The sequence below is a fragment of the Tachyglossus aculeatus genome, chromosome 2, assembly GCF_015852505.1.
Source record: "Tachyglossus aculeatus isolate mTacAcu1 chromosome 2, mTacAcu1.pri, whole genome shotgun sequence".
NCBI classification, from domain to species: domain Eukaryota; kingdom Metazoa; phylum Chordata; class Mammalia; order Monotremata; family Tachyglossidae; genus Tachyglossus; species Tachyglossus aculeatus.
This window is the reverse complement of record NC_052067.1, coordinates 75,843,212-75,870,475: the sequence shown is the minus strand read 5'-3', so window position 1 is coordinate 75,870,475 and position 27,264 is coordinate 75,843,212. Positions and strand designations below refer to the sequence as shown.

Genomic DNA, 27,264 nt, shown 5'->3' with positions numbered 1-27,264 from the left:
TTACACCACACACTAATGTTCCCTGAGTGTATGGCATTATTTTGCATTTAGTGGGGATGTTTTATGTTTCATTGACAGCAGAATATTTTTCCCAGAAGGTGTCTTCCAACACTGTTCCATAAGTGGTTAAATGTTTTCAGGATTTATATATCCTAAACTTGAGATGCAGGTAAACTTCAAATGTGGGTTTGTTGTATGTTTTCACTTTCCAACAGAACATTCAGGCCTCTCTCATATTTGAGATTTTACCTGTACCCAAGGTTTTAGGTTAGATAAATCCTGAAAACAAACACCTACTTATGGAATAGTGTTGGAAGAAAACTTCCAAAAAAAGATTCTGTGGTCACCTTCAGTGCTTGCCTGAACCCTGTAGCGGTGCTATTTTCAACAGAGTTATTTTCTACTAATTTCCCAGTGATTCTCTACATAGTAAGCACAAATATAGATCCTGATCAATGAACAAAATAGGGATTAACTGCCCTGCCTTAACTGAGCTGACCTTGCCAAGTCAGCCTTTTACTGAATCCAATGAACAACTGTAGTAAGAAGGAAAAAATTGCTCAGCCTGTAGGTTCTTTTAAAGCATTGGGTTTTATGACTAAAGTCACAGAGACATTTCCTGCTTCCCACTGTGCCCGTTTAATAAGGCAGGATTGGTCATTGTGTTCTTAGCATTGCTTTTCAGAGAAGTCATTCTCACGGCAGAAGAGCTAAGCAGATAGCTGGCAGATCTCTCCTGGTAAGACTTCTTCCTGCAACAGAGCTGGTTATTGAAGTGTCTCCTAAAGCTCTCACTGAGTAAGTAGAGTGCAAAAGGGTTGACGCAAGAATTGCAGAAACTCAAGACCCGGGCCACTAATGTGATGATCATGTGGCCCAGGGATGGGTCGATCTCGCTGTAGTTAAAGGACCGATACATGTAGAGCACGTGGTTGGGAAACCAACAGAGAGCGAAACAGCCGACGAAGACCAGGACGATTTTGGCCAGGCGCTTCCGAGTTTCCATCTAAAAAGATGAGAAAAACAGCCGAGAGGAGAAATGTAAATTAGAATCTGTTAAAATTCATTCCAATGAGACAAGCTGGCCCTGTAGTTCCAAACCCTTCAAATGCCACCCAGCTGGCTAAAATACTAAAGAAAGCAGTTCTGCTGCTGCAATTTTTGAAATCCCATTCTTAGTTACATTGAACAGGTAATGCAAGCTCAGAGAAAAAAAAAAAAAACCCATGAGGAAAAGAGCTGTGACTTTACAGGAACATCAAACTTCCTAAGAGTCGTGATTTTGTTTCTCCTTTGGTCTGTTGCTCTTAATTATTAACCCAAATCATCTCTGACTATTCCAGCCAATAAATGAGGTATTAAACTTCCTGAAATTAAGTATTTTTCGGGCATGAAGGTCTACTAACTAGGAAAAATAATCAATCAACCAGTGGTACTTATTCAGCACTTAGTGTGTGTTGCTCACTATTTTAAGGGTTTAGGAAATTACAGTTTAATAGAATTAGTAGACATTATCTTTTCCCTCAGGGATCTTACACTCTGTTCAAACAAGCATGATCATTTAAAAAATCTGAGAAGTAAACTGGAAAATCTGGCTCTTCAAATCCACTGTTCTCCTCATGTTAACAGCCTTCCTAAAATCTGCATTCTCCAACAAGCCTTCCATGAGAAATTCCCAATATCCTGTCATATTAATCAATCAATCAATTAATTGTACTTATGGAGTACATACTGTGTGCAAACCACTGTACTAAGCACTTGGGAGAGTATGACATAACAGCATTGGTAGAAATGTTCCCACATCAACCCGAAAGCTACCACTAGCATATGTAAGTTTTTCCCCATGCTTAACTTGGCCTAACTCATGGCTTTATACTTCTGTTAATCTAATCTTCAGCTTGTTCCCGACAAGTCTTGAACATCAGAGGCTGTAAATATCACCTTGCAAACCTTTCATCTTTAATATTTTCTATGTGATCTTTATTTACTTTTGTTTCTTGAGTAAATCCTGATTTGGAATAATATCATTTCAGTCTGGTTCAGCCATGGTCACCGCTGCTCACACAAAACCCTCAAGTGGATCCTGTTGAGATTTTTTAATCCCATATCTGATTTGGGTGACATAGACAGTCAGTCAGTCATATTTATTGAGTACTTACTGTGTGCAGAGCAGTATGCTAAACACTTTGAAGAGTGCAATATAACCATATTACAGTTGCATAACAAGCATAGAGAGAACACAGGGAGGTTGATAATCTTAGCTCTAGTTCAGTGGTATGTAGGAAAACACTCCCAATTTCAATCTTTTGAGTAAAAGCCTTGTTGGAGACCAATAATCATCACTACTACCACTGAACAGGGTTAACAGACAGGCTTCATTGGGAACCAAACTATTTGATTAATTCACATCTAGACTATAAGCCCCCTCTCAGGGTTGCACCTGGAGAGTTTCCAGTACTCTGCCAGTCTCAGCTACAGGAGGGAATGTCAAACAGAGGAATACCCATTCCATTCCTAGCTTGGGCAGTGGTTAGCGAGTAAAAGGCAATCTGCTACAAATCAAAGCTCACCTGTGCTATGCAGCAGCAGCATGGGAGAGAGTCGAAGGTGGAGACTCAAATTTACTACACGGAAGAAGGCATCGGTATGTCATTTCCGAATTTTCACCAGGAAAACCCTACGGATACACTACCAGAATGATTGCAGATGGAGGTATGGTGTTCTGGGAGAGATGTGTCCATGCTGTTGCTATGGTTTGGAGATGACTCAACGGCATATGACAAAACTGTAAGCTACTTGAGAGCAGGGAATGTACCTAATCAACTCTAGTTTCCTGTATGTACCCTCCCATGTGCTTAGCACAGTGCTGTGCACACAGTAAGCCTTCAGTAAATACCACTGACTGAAAAATCCTGATATCTTCAAGATATAAGTGGAGTATATGGTATAACTTCCATGTAATGTTTTCATATATGATGATCTCAATTTTCTAAGCTATAGTATGAAGTACCTGGATATTATTTTCAGTCACACAAATATTAGCCCTTTATGTGTTCCTAATTGCTTACAATATTGTTTCTTGGAGTCCATTTAATTAAAATTTGTCAGTTTAAGGTTGGTTGACCCAAATTTGCTCATCTCATGGTTACGGTGAAAATATGACTGAAAGCTGTAATTACACTTTAAAAGATGAAATGTAGCAACCAACTGGAGAGACTTTTCTGAGATCACCCTAGCCTACTGCCAGATTGTATTCCTGCCTTTGTCACTGAGTGGTGACCTTGGGTAACTCCTGTAGTTTCACTGGACCACAGTTTCCTGCTGTTGTATAATCTGCTTATTAAGTGTTCTCTTAAAATAAGAGCTCAGATAAAACAATAGTCATTCCTTGCCCTAGCTAATTCTCATACAGATCAACTTAATTTCTGTCTGATATGATGTTGGATCTGCTCAGGTTCAGTTACAACCTTCTTCCTTCTGCTTAGTACAGGGCTCTGCACACAGTATGCACTCCATAAATATGATTGGCTGATTGATTGATTGATTGCATCTACCAGTGAGTGGAAGGAAGAAAGCAGCAGAGGATTCAGCACCTGATTGGAAGAAAATATTATTTATACATTCTGGCCTTTTCTCATTCCAACCTGGCAAAACAGTCTTTTTCCTCTTCTGTAGGAGTAGGGACATGTGGAGAAGAAAAAGAAGCACCATTTGAGAGTATGTGTTAAGCAATGGTAAAGGCAGGCCAGCACTGACGCAGGCCAGGATGCGTGCCTGTGTAGGCCAGTGAGGGCTAAATTGTCAGCCTCTGACTCCAAATGGATGCTAGGAAATCCTCTCCAATGAGTCCAAGTCAAATTTACCTCATTTGTACTCCTTACTCAAAATCCCTTCCCTTAACACATAAATCCACTCACCCAACTTCATCCTATTTATTATTATTTATTAATAATAATAAACTCCTTTGCTCAACTCCCTTGCTCCTCCCTCCCTTCTTTGATCCTACACTATTATCCCCCAGCTCTACACCACTGCCTGAGTACATTTCTTCCAGTCCTGAACTCATGCCATGGAGCTCGGGTAGCAGAAATCTAAGCATCAAGCCAACTTTGGTCATTTCAGATTCATCTTCGCCTCCAAGAACTCTACCCTCTCTATTGCTCAGCAACACCACTTCATTGACTCCCATGTTCACTGCTCCCAACAATTTATTTAGGACCTCTAACTCCCACGTAAAGCCCCAAGGGCTCCACCTAGTTCATGATGACCTTGCCAAAAACACTGCTGACAAAATCAAAATCATCAGGGATGAGCTCTAAAATAGTCACTGCTTGCTGGCAAGTTCTCAACAGATCAATTAAATTTTAATCTGCTATTATGTTGAACCTGCTCAGTTTCAGTCATAACTTTTCTGTATCTAGCAGTGAGCTGAAGGAATAAGAAGCACTGCCAAATTGCCTCTCTTATCCTCCTCAAACTTCTCTCCTGCCTGCTTCAATATCTACCTGATCCATCTACATCTCAGGCCCTGTGCCTTCCTGTCTTCTAAAAACATTTGTGCCCTCAATTGAGGGATGTTGTGAAGATCACTGTTTAAGAAAATGTTTTATTGCTCTTTGATTCCTTCTATGTTGTTTCATCAGCTTCATTTTCAAAGAGAGGTTACTACATCAACATAGCAATTTGTGGCAAGGGCAGGAATGTTGTAATATGTCTTGAAATATTTTGAAGTGTTCCAGAATTACCTACATTTTTGCCCTCAGTTGAGGGAAACAAAGGGACAAGAATGTACTCCCTGTGAAAAGAACTGTTGTTCATATATTAGACACTTCAACTACACTCACCAAGTAGGATAGTAACAGTGTTAACAGCTTTAGCTTTAAATTCAAAAAGCAACAGTAGACAAATATACACTTTATGTAGAAAGACCAATTGCTACTGTACCTGCTGCCACTAATCTCTTACCTGCTTTTTGGAATGTTCACTGTATTCTCCCGGGATATTGTGGGCACTTTTAATCAATGTCTTTGCAATATGGTAATAATAAACACTAATGATGGTGAGTGGAATAAGAAAATACACCAAAAAAATTAGCACAGAATGTATCTTTGGATGTAAATCATCAGTCTGGGGGTAGGGTATACAAGCAGTGAAGCTGGCATTCGTGTCATTGATGTGTGCCAATTCAGAGAAAACGGCTTCGGGTACTGCTAGTACCCCAGAGATCAACCAAATTCCAATGGCTTTAATGCATGTCCACAAAACTGCACTCGATGTCTGGATATCCATGGGATTCACAATTGCCTTGAACCTAAAGAGAGGAAATGTTTGAAAACATTAGTTTTCAAATTACTTTCTGCATCTGCAAAAAGAGCCTATGCTCAATTATTTGGGGGTGGGTTATTTAGATTCTTTGTTCCTTCTTCTAATCTGATGGTCATTAAGACCTAGCTTCTCCACTGACAGCAGCCAAGGAAAAGACCAAAAGGCGAAGGAAGTTTGACTTAATGAAAAGGGTTTGGGACTAGGGATTTGGGAATCAGGAGATTTGGGGTCTTAATCCCAACCTGGCCTTACACAAATGTGACCTTAAACAAGTCACTTAACATTTCCATACCTCGGTGTTCTCCTTACCTTTTATATTTTGACACCAGGGTTGGAGAGGGACTATGTGACTACTTTTTATCTACGCCAGTACTTAGGACAGTGTTTGACACATAGAAGCACTTAATACATACCTTAACTAAAATATAACTCAAATCCATTCATTTTTTTTTCTTTGTCAGCAGCTCTGATCAAAGGTTTAGTGGGACCCAAAGTTGAAAATAAGATTTGGGATAATTATGGACCTCATTTACACAAGTTCATTTTCTCTCCCATAACCACAGAAGATCAGGAATTAACAAAATGCATTTCTCCCAAGAAATGCATTGTCTAAAGAATATATGTTGCAAAACTTTACAAATGACATCATCTACTATTTGGCAACAGAAATTTTAAAAGCATAGGTGAAGTAAGAACAAACATGCAGAGTCCCAGTTTCAATTTAAACATAGAAATGAAATTTACAACCTTGAGGGAATAATCTGCTTATGATGCCTTAGATGTAATAGTGTTTGTATTTATGAAAGGCTAAACTGAAGGTTGATGGTAACGGAACTGAAAAATGTCATGGATTTATAGATCTGAAAGAGGTCATTTGGTCCAATATTCTGCCTGTAGGCTAATGATGACTAGTCTCTCCAAAAGAGATGGATGTTAGTTCTTTTGTAAAATATTGTATCCTCAGGGTTGGAGCCCGACAGTCTCCTTCAGAAGTCCGTTCCAGTGTTTTTCCACTCTGATTGCAAAACATTCTTCCGTATATCCAGCCAAATATTATCCTGCTTATAATTTGAGCCCCTTTTCTCTTTCCTCTTCCTCTGGTGGTGTGGAAAAATACTAGTTGGAGTGATCTCATAAAGAATACTTGTTATGCATAAAGAACTCATTTTGCTAGTTCTACATCTTGTCTTGTCTGGGTTAAAATCATTTGTTTCTTTCAATATTCCTTCAAATAACCTATTTTCTATCATTTGAAGCACCCTTTGTGCTTCTCTGACATCTCTCCAAGCATATTTTCAAAAATGGTGACCAAAAAGGACATGCAATTCTCATTAGAAACTCTGACCCAAAAACATGAAAGGTGCTTCATTCAAACTCTGTGGGGAAAAATGTTGGATGATGAGGTTTTCTCATGTAGAGATAGTTCAAATGTAGGCAAAAGCTCAATTTGATATAGCATGTATTGAAGGGAACTTTCTTCCCCCCAGGATTAAAATTAAAATATGAGAAGTAGGAACAATTAGAATTAGAGAAGAAAAGCAATATTATTGATTTAAAAAGCAATTACATGCTATTTGTCTATTTGAAAATCTAACAAATTGAAGAACCTCATCATTAAACTCTTTGCTGAATCTTGCCTATTAGATCTTTGGAGCACAACTATTACTTCCTGCAGAAAACAAACAAAAAGCCTCATTAACTTTTACTGGATTTGAAACTACTTCTACCTCTATTGTCCTCTCCCAAGCACTGGGGGCAATGCTCTGCAAATAGTAGGTAATCAAAAAATATTATTGATTCATAGAAAATTCATAATGATGAAGATTTTGTCATCTTCCAACCCTGTACTCAAGATTCAAAGCCTTATTACCTTACTACCTTGTTCTTTAAAAGTCTTCTCTAATTTCTTCCCTTAAAAATAATAATTATATTTGTTAAGCACTTACTATGTGTCAAGCACTGTTCTAAACACTAAGAAAGATAGAGAATGATAAATTCAGACACATTCCCTTTCCCACACAGGGCTCACAGTCTAAGAAGAAGGGAGAACAAATATTGAATCCCCATTTTACAGATGAGGTCACTGAGGCACAGAGAAGTGACTTGCCCAAAGTCACACAGCAAATACGTGATGGAGCTGGGATTAAAACCCAGATCCTCTGACTCCCAGCCCCATGCTTATTCCATAAACCACACTGCTCCTCATGCTTGCACTTTCTTATAATAACTTTAAAATAATTTGAGAAAATATGAACAAGATCACAGGTAAACACCAACCTAGGGATTTGTACTTTTCCATGACATTAGGATATCAAAGTAAAGGATTTTTGCAGAATAATATCTAGAAGAATTAATCTTCTAGTTTAATTGTTTTTACCACCCCTAAACATGACAGCTTGTTTATGGTGAGGCGACTTGGTATAAAGTTTGTCAGAGTGAACATAATGCCATCACCAATTCTTGGTGCCATTTTTGGGGACCTCAGGAGCCTCTGGAGCTTATCTGCCACACCTCTTCACTACTCTTTCCCCTGAGGCAACCAGTTGGAACAATTTAATGAAACTGTTTGCCTCTGGAAATTAAATAGCTACTTGGAATTTGTTTTTATATTTTCCATTAATAATAATAACAACAACAATAATAATAACAATGGCATTAAGTGCTTACTATGTGCAAAGCGCTGTTCTAAGCACTGAGGGAGATACAAGGTTATCAGGTTGTCCCACGTGGGGCTTGCAGTCTTAAACCCCATTTTACAGAGGAGGGAACTGAAGCCCAGAGAAGTGAAGTGACTTGTTCAAAGTCACACAGCTGAAAAGTGGCAGAGGCAGGATTAGAACCCATGGTTGGACTCCCAAGCCCTTGCTCTTGCCACTAATCCACACTGCTTCTCATAATGATGGTATTTGTTAAGCACTATGTGCCAAGCACTGTTCTAAGTGCTGAGGTGGATACAAGGTAATCAGGTTGTCCCACATGGGGCTCACAGTCTTAATCCCCATTTTACAGATAAGGTAACTGAGGCACAGAGAACTTTACTGAAAATAAAGTTGTTATTTCTTTCACATTAAGGGAAGTTCCCAATGAGCAGAGAGGAGAAAAGACACCTCTCAGATTTAACAGATTTGTTATATTTCCTAGGTTTGCCCAGATTTGCTCCTTTACTCGTGTTTTTGTTAGGATAAGAGTATGAACATCTGGGTTGCCCCTGGGAGTCAGCTATCATCCTTCTGTCTCTAAGATGCAAGAAAGTAGTAGAAGTGAACTTCAGAGGATACCTGTGAGACAACTATTGGCCAGAAGACGCTTATCCTGCCCCAACACCTCACTGCTTCTTTGAGAGGTTGTGCTTCAGGACCGCAAATTGGAGGGAGGGGAGGAAGGAAAGAATACCAAAACTCTTTGGGAATGAAGCCAGGGCTGCCTTCAGACATTTGGCCACACTCTTTGCAAAGAAATAATATCCACCATATGGAAGACTGCCCAAACCTTCAAACCAAAAGAATTTCTCCAGGGAGAATATTGACTACCTAATATTTCCACTAGATCCACTAGATCCATTGCATTTTACTTCCAGATCCCTATTTGTCCAGGGATCACATTTGACTTAGAAAGAAGCTGTGCACTTTCAAAGCCATCAACCTGCAGCCAACCCCTTGTTGGGAAACTGTGTCTAGCAGCTGCATTTTATTGTCCTCTTCCAAGCACTTAGGACAGTGTTTTACATGCAGCAAGCACACAATCAATGCCACTGATTGACTGCCTCTTTCATTTACCATCTGGAGCCGGGTCTGAATTAAGCAGATTGGTATCCCTCCTTACACCCCTCCTTCCAACTCTCTTTTACCCATTCGCTATGTTACAGAAACTAGGCATTGAAGTTGAGGAGTCTTGCGGCTCATGTTGGAGTACTCAAACTGTATGCCTGAGAAACACTGGAAGGAGCAGGAGAATGATGAAGCAAGTAGTTCCTGGCAGTAACAACAGACGTATGTGTCAGGGACTACAAAACAGTATATAGAACTCAGAAGGATGATGGAATCAGGGCAATTATCAGAACAATGGAGAAAGTTCAATAGAGCTACAACAAAGAATAGATTCTCCTGTAGTCACCAGGAAAGTAATTGAGATTGTCAATAGTGAAGGGGCAGGGAAACATTCCCCAGACAGTCAGCCCAAGAAGGTCATAATAACCGACTTGACCATGACCCTTCTGCAAGTACTGCACAGATTCCCAACCAGAGACACCCTGTTGACCCCTTCCTCACCTTCCTTCTCTCCTTCTCCATGCCCACTCTGATCCTCGGAGACTTCAACATCCACATAGATATCCCTGGTGACTCCTCTGCCGCCCGCCTTCTAACTCTCCTTGACGCTGCCAACCTCTTGCTCCACCCCACCTTGCCCACTCACCAACTTTGTCACACCCTCGATCTCATCATCTTCTACCGCTGCACTGTCTCCACCTTCACCAACTCCGAAATCCCTCTCTGATCATAATCTTCTCACCTGCCTCCTCACTCACACTCCTTTGCCCTGCAAATCCATATTACTCCCTCACAGAGATCTCCGTTCTCTTGACCCCAGCCATCTTTCTGAGCGCCTCAAACCCCACCTTACCTCCCTCTTCTCTCTACCCAATCTTGATGATCAGATTACTGCTCTCAACTCTACTCTTTCTACTCAGCTAGACTCACTTGTTCCCCTTTCCCTTTGCCGGTCTCATACCACTAACCCACAGCCCTGGATCACTGCCACTGTCCACCTCCTTCGCTCTTATGCTCGAGCTGCTGAATGCTGCTATCAAAAGTCTAAATACCATGCCAACCTCTTTCACTTCTAGTTTATCCTTTCCTGCCTTAACTCAGCCCTCTCCTCTGCCAGACAAAACTATTTCTCGTCCCTTATTGACACCCATGCCCATCATCCCCGTCAGCTCTTCTGTACATTCAACTCCCTTCTCAGGCCCCCGGTTCCCCCCCACCTCCTCCTTTCCTCACCCCCAACGATCTGGCCTCCTACATCATTAATAAAATTAAATCCATCAGGTCTGAGCTCCCCAAAGTCACTCCCCCACTTTCTCCAACCCCCCCGGCTCTCAACGCTCTCTGCTACTCTCCCATCCTTCCCAGCAGTATCCTCAGATGAGCTCTCCTCCCTCCTCTCAAGTGCTACTCTGGCCACCTGTGCTTCTGACCCTATTCCCTCTCATCTTCTGAAATCTCTCGCTCTGCCCCTTCTCCCTTCCTTAACTTCCATCTCCAACCACTCACTCGCCACTGGTTCCTTCCCCTCTGCCTTCAAGCATGCCCACGTCCCTCCCATGCTAAAAAAAACCTCTCTTGACCCCACCTCACCTTCTAGTTATCGCCCCAGCTCCCTCTTACCATTCCTTTCCAAACTCCTTGAATGAGTTGTCTACACACACTGCCTCAAATTCCTCAACGCCAACTCTTTCCTTGACCCCCTCCAATCTGGCTTCTGTCCCCTACATTCCACGGAAACTGCCCTCTCAAAGGTCACCAATGACCTCCTGCTTGCCAAATCCAATGCCTCATACTCTGTCCTATTCCTCCTCGACCTCTCAGCTGCCTTCGACACTGTGGACCACCCCCTTCTCCTCAACACGCTATCCAACCTTGGCTTCACAGACTCCGTCCTCTCCTGGTTCTCCTCTTATCTCTCCGTTCGTTCATTCTCAGTCTCTTTTACAGGCTCCTCCTCCCCCTCCCATCCCCTTACTGTGGGGGTTCCTCAAGGTTCAGTTCTTGGTCCCCTTCTGTTCTCGATTTACACTCACTCCCTTGGTGACCTCATTCATTCATTAATTCATTCAATCGAATTTATTGAGCACTTACTGTGTGCAGAGCACTGTACTAAGCGCTTGGGAAGTACAAGTTGGCAAAATATAGAGACAGTCCCTACCTAACAGTGGGCTCACAGTCTAGAAGGGGGAGACAGAGAACAAAACAAAATATATTAACAAAATAAAATAAGTAGAATAAATATGTACAAGTAAAATAAATAAATAAATAGGGTAATAAATACGTATAAACATAGATACATATATACAGGTGCTGTGGGGAGGGGAAGGAGGTAAGGCGGGGGGGATGAAGGGGGGGAGGAGGGGATGAGGAAGGAGGGTGCTCAGTCTGGGAAGGCCTCCTGGAGGAGGTGAGCTCTCAGTAGGGCCTTTAAGGGAGGAAGAGAGCCAGCTTGGCAAGGCCCTACTGAGAGCCCACCTCCTCCAGGAGGCCTTCCCAGACTGAGCCTCCTCCTTCCTCTCCTCCTCCTCCCCCTCCCAATCCCCCTGCCTTACCTCCTTCCCCTCCCCACAGCACCTGTATATATGTATATATGTTTGTACGAATTTATCACTCTATTTATTTATTTTATTTGTGCATATTTGTTCTATATATTTTATTTTGTTAATATGTTTTGTTTTGTTCTCTGTGTCCCCCTTCTAGACTGTGAGCCCACTGTTGGGTAGGGACCATCTCTATATGTTGCCAACTTGTACTTCCCAAGCGCTTAGTGTAGTGCTATGCACACAGTAAGAGCTCAATAAATACGATTGAATGAATGAATGAATGAATGCAGACCCACCTCAGGAATGCCCTGCCCACCCAGACTGACATCAGAGGCATGGATGCCCACCTAAAGGACAGAACTGGGGAGGGATAAGGAGTGTTGGAAGAGTATAACAGGGGTCCAGAGGACAGTGGTCTCTGCTCTGCAGGTCAGAATTCACTGGTCCCTAAACCAGTGTATGAGCAGTTTCTTTCCCTTTTTTCAGGGTGCTCTTTTATAGGAATCTCTGTTCATTATGTGGCTTAGTGGAATGCGCCCGGGCTTAGGAGTCAGAGGTCTTGGGTTCTAATTCTGACCCTGCCACTTGTCAGCTATGTAACGTTGGGCAGGTCACTTAACTTCCCTGGACCTCAGTTACCTCATCTGTACAATGGGGATGAAGATTGTGAGCCCCACATGGGACAAACTGATTACCTTGTATCTACCCCAGCACTTAGAACAGTGCTTGGCACATAGTAAGCACTTAACACATGCCATCATTATTATTATTTATTTATTTATTTATTATTGTTGTCTGAACATTGAAAAGGGCAATCACTTTACTTCAATTTAACTGTTACTTCTATTTAACAATGCCTTTACTTCTATTTAACACATTGTTGGAATGAATGAAGGAATTCATTAATGTCATTAATAATTATGGTATTTTAGTGCTTACTTCGTGCCAAGCATTGTACTAAGCACTGGAGCAGATACAAATTAATCAGGTCAGAAACAGTCCCTGTCCTGTTAAGAGGAGAGGAGATTTAAGAGGAGAGGGTTATCTTTTGAATTGACTATTGAGGGGATGCATTAAATACTCCTGGGTTATCCTCAGGAGAGACTAGTTTAGATAACAGATTAGGGGGAGAGTGTCATCTACTCTGGCTAGCCCCTGGGCAGCGTGGCTTAGTGGCAAGAGCGTGAGTTTGGGAATCAGAGGTCATGGGTTCTAATCCCAGCACCGCCACTTGTCAGCTGTGTGACTTTGGGCAAGTCAGTTAACTTGTGCTTCAGTTCCCTCATCTGTAAAATGGGGATTAAGACTGTGAGCCCCACGTGGGACAACCTGATAACCTTGTCTCTATCCCAGTGCTTAGAACAGTGCTTGGCACATAGTAAGTGCTTAACAAACAAGGTTGGTCCATGATCCTCAAGGGATGGGTTATGGAGGGAGGGAAGATCAGGTCTCTGGCCACTGGGCCAGGCTGTTCAGGGACTACAGAGTCTAAGGGACTGCCACAAATGTGCTGCTGACCATTTCAGTTCCCAAGACCCTACACTTACAAGAGCAGAAAGTGAGTGAAGGAGCAAATGGACCTCATAATTTTTTTCTCTTTCCTGAAACAGGAAAGAGGAAGATGAGAGAAACCACCATGCAGCTTTCCACCATTTTACTTCATTTGCTTGATTTTTCAGTCAGTTGTATTTACTGAGCACTTATTGTGTGCAGAGCACTAAGCGCTTGGGGGAGTGCAATTTAACAGAGTTGGAACACACGTTCCCTGCCCACAACAAGCCTTTCTCATTTGTTAAAATTTTTAAATGCTAAATTGTTCATTTTTTCTGTTCTATGTACTAAGCACTAGACTAAGCACTGGGGTAGATACCTAGATACAAGGTTGGACACAGTCCCTCTCATAAAGGGGCTCACAATCTAAGAGGTGGAAAAAGCAGGCATTTAATCCCTATTTTGCCAATGAGGAAACTGAGGCACAGAGAAGTTAACTCACTTACCTAAGGTCACCCAGCAGACAATTCTAGAACCCAGATCCTCTGATTCCCAAGCCCATGATTTTTCCTTTAGGATATGCTGCTTCTCTGTATGGTGAACTCCTTGTGGGTAGGGAAAGCTTTTATTCAACTTTTCTCAATCTATTCTCAAGGGGCTGAGTATAGCTTTGCCCCCAGTGTAGATGCTGAATGCTTTTAATTATGATGGTGAAGTACGGGCTTCACTTCCAAAACTGTATTTCCAAAAATGTTAAAGAAATGGTAAATGAAGAGTCAAAATCCTCTTTGTTTTTTCTAACATGTAAAAACATGGAATTTGGTTCCTTAGTACAGTGCTCTGCACACAGTAAGTGCTCAATAAATACGATTGAATGAATGAATGAATGAATGGTTCCAGTTTTCTCAGCAATCCAGTGTGTTGCCAGTGGCCAAAAGGATATAGGGTAAAACTTGAAGATAACCTTATCCATTTGAGATGTAGTTATGAGTTAGTTCTTCATTATTTCTATTTAAGTATCCTACCCTAGCATGCACCCTCATTTCTGCAATTCTATACCATGTAATTTCTGAACAAACGAATTGCAACAAGAGCAATTGCATGCCATGGATAGTCACCGCTCCTGGAATCATTTGTTGAATCCCATCTATTTTAATTTTGTGTTCTGGGGACCAGCTGTATCACACACAAATTGTTTGACATCAATCTGACAGGTACAATGAAAACAATTTGTCTTCCACCTTTAGTCAGCCAGGCCTTCAAGCTTTCACCAAAGAGCCCTGGTGATTAATAGCCTCCAGGAATGGGGATCCAAACAGATTTGATTCGGATTAATAGTGACGTGTATTAAATTGGGAAATTCCAACCAATTGTAGCAGTGTTCAAATACAAGAAAGAGAAGAAGCCACCTGATCTTCACAAATTTCACATATTGGTTGCAGAATGAATTTAACCAAAGAACATTCTATCAAAGACTATTTTCATGTGTTGTAGCAAATAGAATTGACATTCAAGTAGAACTGCGAGAGATGAAATGTACCTAAGAGTATATTTGTTCTTGGAAGGCATTTATGGAAATATGAATTCTAAAAGAGGTGACGGAGAGTGAATTTCAGACTCATTAGTTTTGACTACTGAAATTGTTTGCATTCATTTATGAAGGTCAGAAATCGAAACTGGGCAGCTTTGGGTATTGAAAAGGTGAACTATTGATCAATGGGATATTCATTTAAGAATAGTTGCTGATTCAAGGGAAGGGATGGCAGGAAAGGGCCATTAGAGAAGCAGCGTGGCTCAGTGGAAAGAGCATGGACTTGGGAGTCAGAGGCAATGGGTTCTAATCCCGGCTCTGCCACTTGTCAGCTGTGTGACTTTGGGCAAGTCACTTCACTTCTCTGGGCCTCAGTTCCCTCATCTGTAGAATGGGGATTAAGACTGTGAGTCCCATGTGGGACAACCTTGATTACCTTGTATCCGCCCAGTGCTTAGAACAGTGCTTGACACATAGTAAGTGCTTAACAAATACCAACATTAATATCATTATTATTATTATTTCCTCTCCTAAATTTGGATTAGGGGACAGGGTCCAGCAGCTTTAACTCCATGCCTTCCTTAGGGGTAGGCTGGACAGCCTTAACTAGCGCTCTTTGCCCCTTAGAGCCAGGTGGGGGACACTGGAAATAGTTATCAATGGAGCTCATTTATGATGACTCCAATTTTAAAACTTTCCCCTCTAGCAGGTCCCAGGCTTAGCCCTGGAGGTTTCTCTTACCCCAGCCTGGCCTAAGTCACACTGCTTCTACTTTATTTAAATTGGACAACATGCCTTAGATGGAATTTCAGATGTTAGTTTCAATTTTATGTAAGGGAAGAACTGATTATTTGTTACGGTGTCTATAATGTTTTGTAATTATGTTAAAAATATAAAAAACAAGAGTCAAGGTTTTAGAGAAGCAGTGTGGCTTAGTGGAGAGAGCACAGGCTTGGGAGTCAGAGGATGTGGGTTCTAATGCCGCCTCTGCCACTTCTCTGCTGTGTGACCTTGGGCAAGCCACTTAACTTCTCTGTGCCTCAGTTACCTCATCTGTAAAATGGAGATTAAGATTGTGAGCCCCACGTGGGACAACCTGATTATCTTGTATTTACCCCAGTGCTTAGAACAGTGTGGGGCACATAGTAAGCATTTAAAAAACACCATAATTATTATTATTGTTATTATTATAGGTCACAAATTTTTATATGACTTTTCTTAAGCTTAAGGAAAAGAAAGAAAATTTAAAAGAAAAGGATAAAAAACTAAATGGTTAGTGTTGATTTTTTCATTTCTTTTTCGCCTTTCAGCAAAGTCCTTTGCTAAAGCAGCAGACAGAAAAAGCCGTGGTTCAAATTATCAGAGATGCCCAAAGGTATAATAAACAAATAAGGAAGCAGAAAGAACTCATCAAATAAGAATGTGGAGAGAGTCCAGAAGAAGCCAATGAAAATGATTTAAGAATTGCAAAATAGAACCTACCCAACCCTGGAGAAAAAAAGCTGAAATGAGGAATGAATACCAATTTTCAAGTTCATAAAGAAATATTTTACTGATGATGGAGAATAGCTCTTCTCTGTTTTCACTGAATGCAGGGCAAAGAAGAATGGGTGTAAACTACAAGGAAAATATTTAGACATGGGTGACTATAAATCCTGGATTAGTGAACACAGTAAGTACTCAATAAATACTACTGATTGATTGATTTGGGATAATTCTGTGCATCCCTGAGTGATATGGTCATTTCCCAGGGAAGCACATTCACAATGGGACTACAAAAATGATAAAGAAACAAGAGGAATGTCATAAAATGATTATCTAGAAGTGCTTCTGTGGAATGAAGTGGAAAATTGATTGTGTATATGATATTTTAGTGTTGATTTTATTTTTTGTAAAGGCATCCATTAAGTGCTTACTATGTGCCAGGTACTATACTAAACTTCCAAGTAGATACAAGATAATTGGGTTGGACACAGTCCATGACCTATGTGGGCCCACAGTCTTAATCCCCATTTTACAGATGAGGTAACTGAGGTACAGTAACTTTCCCACAGAGAAGTTAAGTGATTTTCCCACAGTCACACAGCAGACAAGTGGCAGAGCTGGGATTAGAACACAGATCCCCTGACTCACAGCTGCCGCTCTTTCCACTAAGCCTTGCTCCTTCTCCACCACTTTTTATAGTGAGAGACTTCTTTCCATCATCTTTTTGCAATCCTAAATCCAACTACATCTGTCTTCTCATTCCACTTTCCTCTCCCTTCTCAGTCTATGTTGTCTGAGCCTAGCTGTTGGAGATGTACCTCTATATTACGCACATCCCTCTTTGGACTGAAAATGTCATGGTCAGATGAGTCATTGGAAATAACTTTTTGATTTTCAGGGCTACAGGACATTGAAGCAGGCTAGACTATTACATCAGCCTCTTCCCTGGTCTTTCTGACTCTAGCCCTTCCCCACGTCATTCAATTCCCACTTCATGCTTCTGTCTGAATCATCTTATGGCATCACGGGGCACACATCTCCCCATTCCTCAAAAACCTCAATGATTTCCCATCTCCCTCCACATTAACGGAAAGCTCCATCATTGACTCCTCAACACTCTCCACCAACTCCAACTTTAGAAGCACTGTTGATAGGGCAAGAACCTGGGGAGTCAGAGGTCCTGGGTTCTAATCCCAGCTCTGCCACTTATATGTGTATGACCTTGGGGAAGTCATTTAACTTCTCTGTGCCTCAGTTTTGCCTCATGTGTAAAATGGGGATTAAGACTGTGAGTCTCATGGGCCATGGATTGTGTTCAACCTGATTAGCTTATATGTACTCCAAGTTTAGTACAGTGTCCAGCACATAGTAAGTCCCTAACAAATTCCCCCCACCAAAAAAAAGGAAAAATCAGCTCCTACTCTCCAACTCTTAACCTTTGCTGCTTCTAAACTCTGTTTCTAACCATACCTCAATTTATCCACCTCCAAACCTTAGTCCATGATGTTCTCCCAACCCTAGAACTCCCTCCTAATAATAATAATGATGGCATTTATTAAGAGCTTACTATGTGCAAAGTACTGTTCTAAGCACTGGGGAGGTTAGAAGTGCTCAGGTTGTCCCACGGGGGGGCTCACAGTCTTAATCCCCATTTTACAGATGAGGTAACTGAAGCACAGAGAAGTTAAGTGACTTGCCCAAAGTCACACAGCTGACAATTGGCAGAATGGAGATTTGAACCCATTACCTCTGACTCCAAAGCCTGTGCTCTTTCCATTGAGCCATGCTGCTTCTCTGCTTCTCCTCACAGACTATAGCTGCCTCTTTCTCTAAAGTCCTCCTAAAATCCCACCTCTTCCAGGAGATCTTCCTGATTAATTCATAACACTCCAATCCTAGGCCCAGATGCCCCTTGGCATTTGTTGTATATATATATATTTTTTTCATATATTCATATATTAATTATTTATTCAGATGCTTTATCCTGATGCATTTGTACTGCTTCTTACTTGATGTTTGTTCTTCATTTGGCTTTTACTTTCTGACTAGATTTGGATTTTACTTTTGGACTAGATTTTATGCTCCCTCAGGGCAGAAAACATATTTCCCTCAGATTCAATAGGCACTCGATGACTGGTAGATTAAAAGAGGATATTAGGAAATCTAGAGATTTTTAACAAAATTGTACAACTAACCTTTTGAGATGGTTTAGTTCCCTTTAGCCTGAATGAGGAAATAGATTAGCTGTTTTTATGAGATTTCTTCCAGCCTTTTGAGTTGGTGAAAATAAATAAAAATAATGGATTAAAAACACCAACAACTTAACACAACATTAGAGCAAGCCAAAACAGGAAACTAATATAAAAAATAGAGTCCACTGCATGACAAAGGGGACTCCTTCAGAAACTGGGAGCCAATCACATGCCCAAATGAAAATCCAGGGAGCCTTTATAAAGCCTCAGAAATTGAAATTGACATCAACTGTGGAGTTAGAGGAGGTCTATCAGAGAGAGTTCAGATGTAGGAATCAGGAATTCTAGGCTGTAATGTCAGTTCCATCACTGATTCACTGTGTGACCTTAGCCGAGTCACTCAACCCCTCTGTGTTCCAGTTCCTTCACCTGTAAAATAGGGGAAATAATGCTTACCTCAAAGGGGTGTTGTAATGATCAAATGAAATAAATTTGTGTAAAAGCTTTCAGTGCTTTGCACAAAATAAGTGCTTAAGAAATCCATTAAATAATAATGACTGCGGAGTCTGAGACAGGCAGAATTTGGTATTAAGGCCCCTAGTTGTTTAACCAGAATTGTGGGCCTAAAAGGATTAGGTAAAAGCTTCACTAAATGAATTAACTTTCATTTTTGTTTCATCGTTGAATCTTGCATGATAAAATTATCTCAGGGACAGGTTCTAAATATAAAAACCTTTAGTTAAAATACATAAAGCACTCTTTTTTTATTGCTGGTGGGGTTTTGTTCTGTTTGCTTTTGCAAGCATATCAAACTCCAAGAGGATTGTTTGGCACTTCCTTTGCCAAGATTAAAAGAAATAGTAGTTCTCTGTCGATCGCTCTTAATATGTTTCAAATTAATTCCATAGCAGTAATGGAAGAAAAATTACGTTGATCAAATTTCTGAAAATACATATTTGGGTGAAATAGACCAAATTAAATTACTTATTTTATCAAATACCCAACTAGGCAAATTACCCAATAGGCAATTAACCCTCTAAAACTAAGCTTTTTCAACTGAATGCTGCTGGTGAAAGGGAAAAAAAAGAATTAAAATAATAGCCACTCATATGATTAATCCTAATATGCCCTTATGTGGATGGAGAGAGGACAAGAAAAGGGAAGGAAGAAAATGCAATTCCCTTCTGCATCTTCAGATTATACATGCAAGGGCCAGTTGTGTTTTATCCCAAGAATCCTAGTTGTGTAATCCAAAGAAGTAAGTGGCCTGGGGGATGCCAAAAGCCATTCACTGAGGGCAGTTCTCTAGTGCAAAGGGAAAATATTTCATGCCACTTGGGTGCTTTTCCTCTTCCTGGCAGCCAGCTGGCCTTGGTTCATGCTGTGTTTGGCTCCAGAAGAGTGAATAGGATGACCCCTTCTGGCATTTTTAGTGATCAAATCTAAAGATATGAATGAAATATCATGTATCAGAAAATTAAGAAAATTGACATTTTGAAAGACGTGGATCTTTCATAGTTCAAGTAAATGTTATTTGGAGTGCCTTCCAATATCAATTGTTTATTCCAAAAAGTTAACTGCCTATTATAGACAAACGTACCACTTCCTAAATGGTTTAGACCACCTGATCTATGTTTAGGCTGTGCCCTTACTGGCAAGGTGAAGTCCAAAATGGAGGCACATATTCTGAAAATGCAGATCCCAAGCCCAACCTTATACTGAACAAAAAAGGCATGTGGGTTACAGTGATCCATATCGATCACATACACTGAGCAAATTCATTGGATGATGATTCATCTCTCCTCTTCACCTTCTCAGTAGTCTCAAACGTGATAAAGAAGAAAAAACAAAGCTTTGAAAACTTTTCATATGGATCACTTCCCTAAATGGGATGAACCATTCATGAGCAGAGCAGAACTAAGGACTTTCTACTAAATGTTCATTTTTGTAAGTCACAGAATGAATGAAAAATGTCTCGAGTAAATTGAGGAGCTTAATTTCTGTCACAAGATGGCATTGTTTGGCCTTCAATTTAAGGCAGATTAAGATAAAAGTCCGACTTTTCACTTCACTCCATCAAGCACACAGTCTCCAAAGTCACCAGTGGCTTTCCTAAGTTAATTGGCTCTACCCTCTCCCCTAACCCTTCTGGGCCTCTCATCTGACATCAGCATTCTCAGTAGAATGCTATCTGATCTTGTTTTGCCAATTTGTACTTCTCTGGTTCTCCTCTTCCTTCTTTAACCACCTCTGCTGCTTTCTTTCCTGCCTCCTCTTCCACCATTTATCTCCTCACTGAATATCCCCACAAGGCTTTGTATCAGATTTCTTGCTCATCTCTACACCCACTCTCCTGGGGGATTGCATTCATTTCCACATTTTCAGATACCAACTCTATGTGGGTGACTAATAAATCTATGTCTCTACCCCGATCTGCTTGTTGTGGTTCTCTTAGGCTGTCGAGTTGTGTCCGACCCATAGCGCTACCACAGACACATCTCTCCTAGAATGCCCCACTTCCATCTGCAATCATTCTGGTAGCATATCCATAGAGCTTTCTTGGTAAAAAATACGGAAGTGGTTTACCATTGCCTCCTTTCACACAGTAAATGATTCTCTGACCTCGACACTCTCCATGCTGCTGCTGCCCAGCACAAGTGAGTTTTGATGTGTCTTCCACTCACTAGCCACTGCCCAAGCTAGGAATGGAATGGGTATGCCTCTGCTTGACTCTCCCTCCTGTAGTCGTGACTGGAAGAGTACTGGAAACTCGTCAGGTGTGATCTGCTAGCCACTACCCAATTCCACCTTTTCTCTTGCCTCCAGGACATCTCCACCTGGACCAACCAGCAATCTCAAACTCAACTGAACTCATCTAAAAGTGAACGCACCTTCCCTCTAAAACTCACCCTTCTCAACTTCCCCATCTCTGTTGAAAACATCATTATCCACCCCCCACCCGTGAATGAAGTGGACAACCTCAGTCTCACCTTCACCTTTCACTATCCTTCTCCTCTCACATTCAATTTTTTGGTAAAATCTACCGATTTTTGCTCAGAAGCATTTTTCAGATCTATCCCTCCCTCTCCACCCATACAGCCACTATCCTTGTTGAAGCACCTGTCAGATCATGATAGGGCTATTATATCAGCCTCTGATCTCCCTGCTTCACAGAAGCAGTGTGGTGCAGTGGAAAGAGCACGGGCTTTGGAGTCAGAGGTCATGGGTTCAAATCCTGGCTCTGCCAATTGTCAGCTATGTGACTTTGGGCAAGTCACTTAACTTCTCTGTCCCTCAGTTCCCTCATCTGTAAAATGGGGATTAAAACTGTGAGCCCCCCGTGGGACAACCCGATCACCTTGTACCTCCCCCAGCACTTAGAACAGTGCTTTGCACATGGTAAGCGCTTAATAAAATGCCATCATTATTATTATTATTCAGTCCCTTCCTCCCTAAGTCCATACTCCACAATCCTGCCCAGATCACTTTTCTGAAACGTTGCTCAATACAGAGCTGCCTTTCTTCAAATACCCGTCGATGGTTTTCCATCCGTCTCTGCATCAACCAGGGACATTCCACCATTGGCTTTCCACTGCCTTCTCTTGCCTTCAACATTGGTTTCAGTGAGGTTGTTCTCTCCGGGTTTTCCACCTATCTCTCTGGCCAGTCAGTCTCAGTCTCTTTCACCAGCTCCTTCTTGGTCTCCCACCTCCTAACTGTGGGAGTCCCTCAAGCTTCAGTTCGGGGTCCCTGGCTATTATCCATCTTAATCCACTCCCGTGAAGAACTCATTTGTTCCCAAGGCTTCAACTACCATCTCTATGCAGATGATTCCCAAATCTAGATCTCCAGCCCTGCTCTCTCTGTGAAGTCTCACATTCCTATTTAACTTCAGGACACCTCTACTTGTAATTCTCAAACTTAACATGTGCAAAACAGAACAACGTACCTTCCCATTGCAACCCTGTCCTCCCTGTGACTTTCCCATCCCCGTAGACAGCACCACCATCCTTCCTGTCTCACAAGCCCATAACCTTGGTGGTATCCTCAACTCATCTCTCTCATTCAACAAAAAAATCAATCTATCCCCAAATCCTGTCAGTTCAACCTTCACAACATCGTTAAAATCCACCCTTTCCTCTCTGTCTAAACAGCTACCATGTTAATCCAAGCACTTATCCTATCCCACCTTGATTACTGTATCAGCATCCTTGCTGACTTTCCAGATTCCTGTCTCTCCATACTCTAGTTCACACTTCACTCTGCTGCATGGATCATTTTTCTACAAAACTTTTCAGTTAATTTTTCCCCACTCTACAAAAACCCACAGTAGTTGCTCACCCACATTCTTATTCATTCATTCATTCATTCATATACATTGAGTGCTTACTATGTGCAGAGTACTGAACTAAGCCCTTGGAAAGTACAATTTGGCAACAGATAGAGATAATCCCTACCCAACAACGGGCTCACTGCCTAGAAGGGGGAGACAGGCAATAAAATGAAATGAGTAGACAACATCAATAGTATCAAAATAGATAAATAGAATTATAGATATATACACATCATTAATAAAATAAATAGAATAATAAATATGTACAAATATACACAAGTGCTATGGGGTGGGGGAGGAAGTAGAGTAGAGGGAGGGTTTAGGGGCAATGGGAAAGGGAGGAGGAGCAGAGGAAAAGGGGGATTCACTCTGAGAAGGCCTCCTGAAGGAGGTGAGCTCTCAGTAGGGTTTGAAGGGGGAAGAGAGCTAGTTTGACGGATGTGAGGAGGGAGAGCATTCCAGGCCAGAGGTAGGACATGGGCCAGGGGTCAACGGAGTGACAGGTGAGGACGAGGCACAGTGAGGATATTAGGGGCAGAGGAGTGGAGTGTGTGGGCTGGGCTGTAGAAAGAGAGAAGGGAGGTGAGGTAGGAGGGGGCAAGGTGATGGAGAGCTTTGAAGCTGATAGTGAGGAGTTTTCGCTTCATGCAAAGGTTGATAGGCAACCACTGGAGATTTTTGAGGAGCAGGGTGACTTGCCCAGCCTTTCTGCAGAAAGATAATCCGGGCAGCAGAGTGAGGTATAGACTGAAGCAAGAAGAGACAAGAATTCCTTACCATTGACTTTCAAGCCTTCCATCACCTTGCTCCCTCCTACCTTACCTCCCTAATTTTCGGTGACAACCCTGCCCACTCTTCACTCCTCTAGTGCTGACCTACTCACTGTAGCTCAATCTCAGCTATTTCACCACCAACCTATTGATCACATCCTATCTATTGCCTGGAAAGCCCTTCCTCTTCATATCCAAAAAACGATCCCTCTCCCCACCTTCAAAACCTTATTAAAAACACTTCTCCTCCGGAGGCCTTCCTTGACTAAGACCTCATTTCCTCTTCTCCCACTCTCTTCTTTATTGCCCTTGTACTTAGAGTTACACACTTCATTTACCCCTTCCTCAGCACTGCGGCATGTATGTGCATATCCATAATTTATTTACTTATATTAATATCTGCCTCCCCTTCTAAACTGTAAGCTTGTTGTGGGCAGGGAATGAGTCTATCAATTCTGTTATGCTGTACTCTCCCATGCACTTAGCACAGTTCTCTGAACACAGCAAGCACTCAATAAATATGTTTGATTAATTGATTGATTGGTTGCTTTCTACACTTTTATTGTCAGTTCCCCTTATTCCCTATTCCCTTGCCCATACACTTCACTCCTTCCAACCACCTTGCTGTCTGTACCATGCTCATCTTACCCACTTCTGACATCTTACTGGTCCCTTCCCTCCCATATCTTCCAAACCTCAATTCTCTCTACCTTCAAAGGCCCCTTATACTCCCATCTTTTCCTACAAGCCTACTTATCAGTACCCAATTGCTATCAATCCCTTTGGCCACCTCCTGCAATTATATTTTCATCTACAAATACCATCAGTACTTGTGTATGTAGACACACATTTAATATTTCTAGATCTGTCTCTCCTATTAGTACATAAACTCCCTGGGGGGCTGGAAACAAGTCTTTTGCTTCTGTTTTTATCCTCCACGTGCTTAATAAGGCTCAAGGTACTCACTTAATGCCCAATACACACCATAACTAGTACCACTAATAATAAATATGTTAGGGGGTGTATTGAAATATCAGAGGCAGGGAAAAGGACAGTTTGGCCTCGAAGATTGCCTCCCTATATCCCTGTCCCTTCCTAGTCCCCAACCACCTCACCCAGTACTACTGAAGTGAGAAACTAGGGTATTATTCAGATGATTTTGATGGGGAAAAAACTGTTATTCTGTGGGAAACAGCAGGATATGGGGACCTGGATGACCCAGCCAATATTGGCTGGGTTACCCAGGTAAACTAGATCTAGAGCATGTCTCTCCATCTAGAGACTTAAAGAAAACCCATCACAAAACTCTTTTACTGGCCCATTTTACTAAATTATTTTTCTTTGCCAGCTTTGCAAACCTTTCCCTTTTCTTTCTTCTCCATCTCTCTCTCTCTCTCTCTCTCTCTCTCTCTCTCTCTCTCTCTCTCTCTCCCTCTCTCTTCCTCTATGGCTCTCTCTGCCTCTACTCTCTTCCTCTGGGGCTCTGTCTCTACTTCTCTCTTCCTCTGGGGCTCTCTCTGTCTCTACTTCTCTCGACTCTTTCTGTCTCTACTTCTCTCTTCCTCTGGAACTCTGCTTCTACTTCTCTTCCTCTGGGGCTCTGTCTCTACTTCTCTTCCTCTGGGGCTCTGTCTCTACTTCTCTCTTCCTCTGTGGCTCTCTCTGTCTCAACTTCACTCTTGACTCCCTCTGTCTCTACTTCTCTCTTCCTCTGGGGCTCTGTTTCTACTTCTCTTCCTCTGGGACTCTGCCTCTACTTCTCTTCCCCTGGGGCTCTCTCTGTCTACTTCTCTTTCCCTCTGAGGCTCTCTCTGTCTCTACTTTTCTCTTCCTCTGAGGCTCTCTGTCTCTACTTTTCTTCTGTGGCTCTCTCTTTTTCTCTAGCTCTGGCTCTCTCCCTGTTTCTCCCTGTTTCTCTCTGCCTGGCACTCCTTCCCTGTCTCTACTTTTCCTGTGGGGCTCTCTCTTTTTCTCTAACTCTGACTCTTCATGTCTCTCCCTCTGTCTGTCTGCCTGGCACTCCTTCCCTGTCTCTACTTTTCCTCTGGGGCTCACTCTTTTTCTCTAGCTCTGGCTGTTCGTGTCTCTCCCTCTGTTTCTCTCTGCCTGACACTCCTTCCCTGTCTCTGCCTCTCTCCGCCCGAGCCCCTAACTTTCTTTTTTTCTTATCTCCGTCTCCACCCGCCTCAATCTATGTCCACTCCTCTCGCATCCCCCGGTGTCCTCTTCCCTCCAAGGCCTCTGGCTCACCTGTCGGCGCTCAGGGCGGTGAGGGTGAACACCGACACTCCCACGGAGGTGAGCTGGATGGCCGGGATCAGCTTGCAGCCCACTTTCCCGAACATCCACTCGTCGAAAAAGTAGCGAGAGGCGTCCACGGGCACGCAGGTGACCAGCAGCAGCAGGTCCCCGGCGGCCAGGCTGGAGATGAAGATGTTGGGCACGCTCCGCATGGCGCTGTTGCTAACGAAGATCTTCACCAGGGTGATGTTGCCCAGCAGCCCCACCGTGATGATGAGCAGGTAGAGGGAGGGGATCACGCAGCGGATGACCAGCACCGCCGTGCCCCGTTCGGGCTCGGGCAGGCCGGGCGCGGAGCCGCTCTGCTGCCCGCCCAGCTGCGGGGGTGGCACGGAGGGTCGCTGCTTCTCCATGGGGGTCCTTCTCGGGGGTAGCCTTTCCCGCTCCGGGGGACGGAGGGCCGAGCCCCTCTGGCACCTTTTCCCGCTCCCCTGCCCCTGCGGGCCCGCTGCGGGGGGACGCAGCGCCTCGCGCAAGGCTTGGGAGAGTGGGCGCCCTGCCCGCCTGGGAATCAGTCCTGGACGGCTGGGTGGCGAATGGGGCTATCCCACCCGGGAGAGGATGCTCGGAGAGGATTTTCCCAGCGGTTAGAACAGGGCTCCAGCGCTTAGAGCAGTGTGCCAGCGCTTAGAAGAGTGCTCCAGGCTTAGATCAGGGCTCCAGCGCTTGGAAGAGTGCTCCAGGCTTAGAGCAGGGCTCCAGCGCTTAGAGCAGTGTGCCAGCGCTTGGAAGAGTGCTCCGGGCTTAGATCAGGGCTCCAGCGCTTAGAGCAGTGTGCCAGCGCTTGGAAGAGTGCTCCAGGTTTAGATCAGGGCTCCAGCGCTTAGAGCAGTGTGCCAGCGCTTGGAAGAGTGCTCCGGGCTTAGATCAGGGCTCCAGCGCTTAGAGCAGTGTGCCAGCGCTTAGAAGAGTGCTCCAGGCTTAGATCAGGGCTCCAGCGCTTAGAGCAGTGTGCCAGCGCTTGGAAGAGTGCTCCAGGCTTAGATCAGGGCTCCAGCGCTTAGAGCAGTGTGTCAGCGCTTAGAAGAGTGCTCCAGGCTTAGGTCAGGGCTCCAGCGCTTAGAGCAGTGCGCCAGCGCTTAGAGCAGTGTGCCAGCGCTTAAAAGAGTGCTCCAGGCTTAGATCAGGGCTCCAGCGCTTAGAGCAGTGTGCCAGCGCTTGGAAGAGTGCTCCAGGCTTAAAGCAGGGCTTCAGCGCTTAGAGCAGTGTGCCAGCGCTTAGAAGAGTGCTCCAGGCTTAGAACACTGCCCCAGCGCTTAGAACAGTGCTCCAGCGCTTAGAGCAGTGTGTCAGCGCTTAGAAGAGTGCTCCAGGCTTAGATCAGGGCTCCAGCGCTTAGAGCAGTGCGCCAGGGCTTAGAAGAGTGCTCCAGGCTTACTTAGGTCAGGGCTCCAGCGCTTAGAGCAGTGCGCCAGCGCTTAGAAGAGTGCTCCAGGCTTAGATCAGGGCTCCAGCGCTTACAGCAGTGTGCCAGCACTTAGAAGAGTGCTCCAGGCTTAGAGCAGGGCTCCAGCGCTTAGAGCAGT

The 27,264-nt window shown here is 43.1% G+C and overlaps 1 protein-coding gene and 1 non-coding gene across 2 annotated transcripts; one reads left to right on the top strand and one right to left on the bottom strand.

Moving 5' to 3' along the window:
* Positions 1–604: 604 nt before the first annotated feature.
* Positions 605–26,091, bottom strand: NMBR (neuromedin B receptor). The gene is made up of 3 exons (XM_038741712.1): positions 25,688–26,091; positions 4,966–5,311; positions 605–1,006 (listed from the first exon to the last, which is right to left on the bottom strand). Exons 1-3 carry the CDS (start codon positions 26,089–26,091, stop codon positions 605–607), a joined length of 1,152 nt encoding a protein of 383 aa, XP_038597640.1.
* LOC119923797 lies at positions 2,423–2,560 on the top strand. The gene has a single exon (XR_005448973.1). It is a non-coding gene; the product is annotated as a small nucleolar RNA SNORA7 (small nucleolar RNA).
* Positions 26,092–27,264: the final 1,173 nt, after the last annotated feature.

What these genes read in the sequence shown, in the direction of transcription:
- NMBR (XM_038741712.1), bottom strand. Translation starts at nt 26,091, where the DNA reads ATGGAGAAGCAGCGACCCTCCGTGCCACCCCCGCAGCTGGGCGGGCAG. An exon ending in ACCGCCCTGAGCGCCGACAG is followed by an intron (nt 5,312 to 25,687) that starts GTGAGCCAGAGG and finishes TCCTCTCTTTAG; the next exon opens with GTTCAAGGCAATTGTGAATC. An exon ending in GTGAACATTCCAAAAAGCAG is followed by an intron (nt 1,007 to 4,965) that starts GTAAGAGATTAG and finishes TCATCTTTTTAG; the next exon opens with ATGGAAACTCGGAAGCGCCT.